This window comes from Etheostoma spectabile, chromosome 18, assembly GCF_008692095.1.
Source record: "Etheostoma spectabile isolate EspeVRDwgs_2016 chromosome 18, UIUC_Espe_1.0, whole genome shotgun sequence".
NCBI lineage: Eukaryota > Metazoa > Chordata > Actinopteri > Perciformes > Percidae > Etheostoma > Etheostoma spectabile.
Window position 1 is genome coordinate 9,744,135 of NC_045750.1, and position 7,831 is coordinate 9,751,965.

At 39.8% G+C, this 7,831-nt stretch overlaps 1 protein-coding gene across 2 annotated transcripts in view; it reads right to left on the reverse strand.

The window, feature by feature from the left end:
• Positions 1–3,877, reverse strand: part of lin28b (lin-28 homolog B (C. elegans)) — a 15,427-nt gene extending 11,550 nt beyond the window's left edge. For both annotated transcript variants that reach the window (XM_032542407.1, XM_032542406.1), the window contains exons 1-2: positions 3,627–3,877; positions 2,753–2,943 (exon numbers count right to left, since the gene is read on the reverse strand). In XM_032542407.1, the coding sequence (XP_032398298.1) occupies positions 2,753–2,943; positions 3,627–3,636 (201 nt within the window). In that variant the 5' untranslated portion in view covers positions 3,637–3,877. The remainder of the gene's footprint in view (positions 1–2,752; positions 2,944–3,626) is intronic.
• Positions 3,878–7,831: the final 3,954 nt, after the last annotated feature.

Here is a 7,831-nt window from a genome sequence, read left to right on the forward strand (position 1 = left end):
CGACTACCACTAGCAGCCCCCCCCACCCGCCCTCCCCCTGCACCACCACCCCTCACTAACAGTTATTTTTCCCACATCCCTTCTCTTTCCTTCTCCTAGGAAATCTCCTCCTCTTTCTCCTGTCCTCATGCTCCCTCTTCCCCTCTCCATCGTTATTACCTCTGCCTCTTGCTCTCTCTCTCTCTCGTGCATATAAGGAAAGTGTTGTGCCAGAATAAATCTGAAATCTCTCCACTATTTCTTCTATAGTAACTGACAGCTAAACTTGTATAATAAATGCAGAAAATATTGCATGACCTTTTAGTCAAGCCACAATCTCTTAGGTTATATTTTGCACAATAAATGTCTGCTCTTTATGCATCAAAGATTTCACAGATTCTATCATTAAAAAAATATAAATTCCCAGTATACAGTATGTCCAAATGTCTTCAGGCTGACAGCAGAGACACAGAGAGAGAGGAACAGTGAACAGAGAAAATGAGTGACTCTTTAATGAGAGTGTATATGCAAATACTGGGGTGTTTTGCATCCAGTATGATAATGTGCTTGTGAATGCATATTGTCTGCTCTTTGTGCTAAATGACAGCTGTATTATTGTAAACAACATGTAGCTGGTAACAGTGGGTGGGGGAAATGCGGTAGTGTAAACATGATTCATTGTGTGCTAGATAAGTCTTCCATAAAAAAAGGTTTTAGTGGAACAATTTGCATTTTTTTGGAACATGTAAAAATACATCTAGCTACACATCATTTAAGAAAATCATTATCCAGAGCAGAAAGTGACAGTGATTAACTGCAGACATTTTCAAATCTACACCTTTATGATCCAAATACCTCACTAGATGGCATGCATTGGAAAAATATTCCCACAGACACCTATTTGGCACCCGCCCCCCTTTCCTGTAGGTTACAAACTGCTGAGACAGACAGCATTAATTTGACTTCTGCTCAGCTCTTCAGGCTGTTTTCTCAGACTACATATTCCTTCTCAACTGCTGATCCACTTCTAAAACCTCTCTGGCTAGCACATTGGGAGCCTGTAGTATGGAGATATATGCAGCACATTCAGCCGATGGAGCTACAATATGGTAAGTATCAATCAAACAAAACTGACACGCAATTCTTCAATATACACTTTCTCTCCTTTTCAAATAGCCACTACAGTGCTCACATATCAAAAAACTGGATCCACACCCAAATAAAAGGCTGAAAAGAAATATGAAACATTATTTGACGTAGGCCTACACATCATAATCCGTGCCATGACAATGGAGACAGATGGAGCAACGGTCAACATATTGCTTCAACATAATTCACTCAAAATGTGAAGGATTTTTTTAGCACCAAGTTTACAGTAGATTTCATCTTATTTTATTTCCAACAAAAAAAAATCTAAATTCATTTTTATCATCTGCATGCGAGATAAAAAGATTACTTTATAATGACTTTATACAAAGTAATAGTACCTTTATAATGAAAATAAGATGCAAATCACAAATTATATTTAAAAAAAATAAAAATAAAATAAAGGCAGGATAATGCAACAGCAAATGTTAAATAAAGCAGTATAAAAGACCTCATTTAATCACAAGTGTCCCACTGGTGTACAGCTGAGGAACAACAAATAGGTTAAGAAAATCTTCTTCTTTTTTTTCAGAAAACCATGCCAAACTCAGAGCTCCCACTTTCTATTTTAGGAATAGAACCATACCATCAAAAGTTATTGAAGTTCCAAAAGAGTTGCCTGATAAGGAAATAAATCAAGTATTTTTTACAAAAACCATAATTTACAGTTCTCAGTGCTCCTAGTTTACCTGATGAGTGGATTATTCACCACTGCTGACATCTGACCCATAAGATGCCCGCCCCCCTCCTCTTGCCACCAGTTAAGCACAACATCCCATGAGTCCACAATAAAAACACCTCTAGGGGAGGGTGTCACATGAAATGGCGAATATGTCTCTCCTCATCCTTCCTCGCGTAGTATTTTAAAGCCACTTTACAGGACCGTAGGAAAGGGCGATCAAACGTGGGGAAAAGAGGAGCAGAACGCAGAGAGGCTCTGTGTGTGCTGCAGAATAAGTCGAAAACAAAGCCCCAGAAGTGAACTCTATGCACAATAAATCAACAGTAGCTATACATGCGGGGGCGGGAGGGGGGGGGACAGGCCACATGTAAAGGGAGGTTTTGAATACATCCGCAAAACAACAACTAAAGGAGCAAAACGCCTCCTAGAACAGCACGAGGGTGCACAGTTTGACTTCTTAAAAACATGTTTTCCGACATGTTAGCTGGCTGCGCATGAAGCCAGCTCTGCTGTCCATTAGAGCCAAGTGTGAAACTAACCGTGTCATAGACACAGGACATTTCTCCCCTTCCCTTTACAATGCAGAAGGGAAGCGAGGGAGGGGGACGGCTTGGACACATGTGGCTTGAAGAGGAAACTTAACGTGTTTTTTTTGAAGCCCGTGGACAACGTGTGATTACACAGTAACATGTTGGGCAATGCAAGACATCCGGATGATACAATGTAGCTGGCGCTCTGGGAAGAAATAAAAGGGGGCCTGCGGGGATCAAAATGGGATTGGAAGTGACAGTGAAATTGTTGGAAAGGGAAATACAACTAATCAATCATTCATCGCATTAGAAAACCAAATCCGGATGAGGCCGGTGAGCACCAATTCACCACACCGCAGATGTTTACTCCTCGGTGGGTTTTTTTTTTTCTTCTTTTTTTTTGGCGTCTACTTACTTGGTGGACGAAAACATCCAGAGGGGGGTCAACGGGGCTCCCTTCGCTGCTGGTCATTGAGATAAATCCAAAGCCCATTCGGACGTTGAACCATTTGCAGAAGCCCGATCCCGACAGGATCTGAGGTCGAGTCCGGTCCTCCTGCTCGGTGGACTTGGCGGGGTCTTCTCCGCCACCTTTACCCGGCCCTCCTGAAACACACAGGAAGCAAGTTACAACATTTTACAGGCTCGGAGATCCACCACAGGACGGCTACTTCCCTGTACGCATGAAGGTTTATATAATGGGCTCTGTTGCTTAAAAAAAACTTCTTCGAGAAGCGTGGGGGGAATCCCCTTCACTTGCAAAGACGGGCTATGTGAAGTTCAGGGCCGGTAGAAATTCCCTAGACTAGGCTACTCTTTTCCACATCACATAAGCGATCAGGGGGCGCGTGGTGCTGTTGATCCGGTGTGCATTAACGCATACATTAGGCTACCTCAAAAAAGTTGTTTGTTACCCCCTGACAGATGATAGCCTCGGACTTGTGCACATGCATCTCAGTCGGAAACTTGTGGAGGATTTTGTCTCGTGCATCGACAGCCCGCTCCTACAGTGGAGTTGCATGCTATAGGATCCAAAAAAAAGGGCAGGTGTACACATGGTTCCCTCGAGCTTTTACCAGTGGGCAAAGTAGCATATACGCTCTAACAATGCATATCTTAATGCAGCGAAACATGATAAGATCTGGTGCTATACAGGGGCGGTTCGGCTCGGGTTGGAGGTTTGGAACAACAATCACGTTGCACCTTGCCCCACCACTACCTCCCTCCCCGCGCGAGCAGATAGGGAGGAAAAACTAAGAGCAGAAAATAGAAAATAATTGCAGAATAACCTTCGGCCATGTTTCCCCGCGGACCCTCTGCGCCCAAGTTGCAATAGAGAAGCTTCCTCTGTGAAAACGGGCTGCGGTCGTCACCATTAATCCGACATCCTCGATCCCATCGGTCACCAATTTAGCTCGCATGGTACGGCGTGCTTTCTGCCTTTTGATATTTTTGTCATGTCTCTCTTTCTTCCCTTCCTCACTCTCACCACCTCTGCTCTGCTTGTCCCTCTTTCTCTCTCTGCCTGCCTCCCTCTCTCTATCTCTCTCTCTCTCTCACTCACTCTCTCACTCACTCTCTCTCTCCTTCGCTCTCATTCGCTCTCGAGCTGGCTGTGCCCGTTCCCGTAGTGAGAACACGTGACTTTGTCAATTACATGCTTTCTTGCTGCTAATTTCTGCCCATAGATTCAGGAAGAGGGGAATCGGACTCGCAACCACGAGCAGCATACGCCCCAGTTGTGTTATTATGATGCAAACAAGCCCTGTGTTAATAATAGCCTCGAACATGCATTAGATTGTACAGTTCATACTGCGTACTATTTATATACTGGGTTTTGTTGGTGATGAAGCTGTCTTGGAAGGGGTTGGTGTGGCTACATAAAGCTATTATACTCTAAGATTAGATTAGATGGGATTCAATTACATTTTAATGATTCCTTCGGGGACAATTGGGTGGTCATAGCAGCAGGACAAAAGAAAACATGGAAAAAAAATATGCACAATGAGGCAAGAAATGAGCAAAAGCAACAACCTGTTTGTGGGCTTTTAAAAAAAGATTTAAAAACAAAATATAAATATTTACTTGCAAGTTAGTTAGTTGGTAAGCTAGTTAGTTAGTTACTTAGTTAGTTATAGGACTATGTACAAAAGTGCCATGCTCACATGGGCTTATAAAACACAAAAAATACACATCACAAATAGTGTTACACAAACAAGAAATTTTGTCCCAGGCTCGACATTTAGAATCTGTCACAAAAAGGTTTCCCTTCATAAAACACACAATACTTTTTTTTTTAATAATCTTCCATCTCAGGCATATAACATATAATAATAATGTATTATACCAAAAAATAAAACACTACATGAATTGGAAGACAAGGCTAACTTATCACAAACTCATAATACCAATAATATCACTTCTGTGGAGACACTGCACATAACAACATTTTTCTTTATCTTTGTCTAACTCCAAGTCAGCAGTGGTGAGCAATCCACTCATGGGGCAAACTAGCAGTTCTAATGACTGTAAATTATGGTTTCATAAATGTAATTGATTTATTGTCTCATCAGGCTACTCCTGTGGAACTTTAATAACTCTTGGACAGTATGGTTTTTTAGTGTTGTATCCGGTCTTAAAATAGAAAGTGGCACCTCTAAGTTTGGCAGATTTTTAAAGTCTGACTTATAATTCAGTTACAACCTCACATCTTTGTTACAGAAATAACCACTTACACATTGGAGACTGAAAATCCCTTTACCTGAGAGCAATAATAACAATACATTTTCTATGCTTTCCATGCATAGAGCAGATTGTTTTGAAGCTCATGTTCCTCAGGTACGACCAGTTACCTCCCAGCATCATAGTGGGCACCAGAGGAGAGCTGAACTCACAGCTTTGGAATGTGACTGGAAAACCCAGAAAAACAAACCTGAAAACTGATGTGTTCACTTGTCAGTGTAGAAAATCAACCCTCGAGCCAACGGACACTTTGCAGAAGCTTTTCAGAGATACTTAAAGGGATGTACAGTACGAACCAGTTTACTTTCAATACAAGTTGGACATCACCAAGTGATCCTAATACAGCAAAAAAAACAACAACAAGAGACCCTTTATCTTCATATGCACATAACTTGCGTCCGATTGATACGTAGTATGTTATTGATGCTTATTTTTTTGAGAAATGCTTTGAATTTACACCATAAAAATGCATGTCCTTCCAACAAAAAAATTAAACAAGCGTGAAAAGCCAATTCCACAAAAGTATAATCAAGTGTTTAAGCTCCAATAGAAATCTCGCTGCACATTCAGATTCCACTTTATGTCCACCTGCATGCGACAAACACTGAGTCTAATCATGAGCCGCGTTACTCAAGGCCACACAGCAGGCCGATAACAACAAGCCTGTAAAATACTACGTCCATTGAGAAACTTGCCTTCTTATCTCACATCTATCCTGGTGGGGCAATTCTCGAGGGGGTTATTCCCGGGTACGAGCAAAGAGGAAAACACGTTGGAGGAATGAAACAACAATAAGCCCATCTCCACCCACCAGGGCTGAAGAGCCCACCCTCCGGAATTCACAAGCTTTACCCCCACCCCCAATGCATCCATCCCAGCCCCCGCGCAAAGGCCTGTTTTGGAAGATGCGTGTAGAGGAGGCCTCTGCAGTGGCCATAGAATTACTGTTTGGGTCACAGGGTTGGAGACCAGTGTCAGATGTTATCCACTTACTCGTATCCTGACAGGACCTTTCTGATTAGGACAAGTCGGTGGAAATCCCGGTAGTGCGGCTCAATGATGTGTGGAAGCTAATGGCGAGGAATAATTTAGATATGGGTGGCTTGGGTGTGCCTGTTGGTCAAAGGAAGCAACTGAAATTCCAAAACAGAGATTAGTGGAGATTTAAAGGTACTTTAACTCAACGTGAACACCTTTAAATGGCTGAGAGAAATCAGTTTAATGTGAGCTGAAGGGGAAATATTAAAGAAGGTGTTTTCAGGGGACAAATTCCTTAACAACAGCATCACTTAAACACTTATCTTGTCTTGATATTAGTTGTTTGTTTTATAATAAACACCAACTACATATAATCCATGTACATTTTAATTGCCTTTGTGCTACAGGATCAGATCTTTTCTCCTACTTTTTATTTATGGAATACAGCATATGGACAAAAACAGACACTCTTCTTATATAGTTAGGGCTCAACACCTTGGGTTTACATTGTTGCTTTTATAATAAATATTAAATAAAAGGCTTATTCAAGCCATAATTTTGTTTGTGTTTATGCTGCAGGAAAAGATGGTTTTTAAACTTCTCATCCATTATTTTTCACATTGTTGTTGTGCGAGTTTTGCAAAAATGTTATGGAATCAGATGTGTAACATGGCCATTTGTTTTTAGATGAGCTGACGACAGAAACATTAGGTGTTTGTTTCAAAATTACCACCAACTAGAAGTCAAGCTTTTTGCCACCATCTTATTTATCATTTATTTGTTTTATAATCGTCACCAGGTACAACTTTGGCTGTGCCTTTTCATTCTGCAGGAGTTGTTTCCAAACTTCAAACTTTACTTCAATCTTTTTTCCACCTTTGTATTTGAGGAGAAATGCATTTAAAGAGTCCTTTTTCAAATACATGTCTGCATAAAGTTAGGGAATTTATATTTGTAACATAACCATGTTCTTAGATTAACTAAAAATACAGCTTGTTGGGGTTTTTTTTGTTAGTTGTTTATCTCATTATCAAAACCCACTAAAAGTCATCCTTTGGCCATACCTTTTTTATTTGCCTTTATGTTGCTAATTTGAGCTTCAGATCAATCTTTTTTCCACATGCATATTTATCAAAAAGACTTGGATGCACAATCAAAAAGAGCAACTGTTCTTATGAAGTTCTGCAAAAAGTTAGATAACTTATGTGTCTATGAACTGGCCTATTTCTAAGATCCGGTCATAACATAGTTATTTAGTGGTTTTAAAATATGTATAACTAGCGTTGATAATAACAACATGCTATATTGGTGAGGATAAGCTGTTTTGGCAAAGTTACATGTAGGATTTGGAAGTTTGATGTGAAGAAACTGCCTGTATGACAAAATGTTATCCACTTATGATCCAAATGTTACAATCAAAATGAGCTACATTACTTTAGGTCACTATAACAAGAACATTCTTGTCAAAACCCGTTCGAGGTGAATCTCTGCATGGAATTTACAATTAGAATCAAGAGTGTGTAAGTAGTCTGCTTTGGTCTATTCATAACATGTCAATATTATATTATATATATATATATATATATATATATATATATATATATATATAATATTATATTAAACACAACATATCAGACACACATAGACATATATACGATAATGATGTTTTCACAGTCAGTCACAATCTAATTTGTGCATGCCAAAAGATACTGTATGTATGTATATATATATATTTATATATATATATATATATATATATATATATATATATATA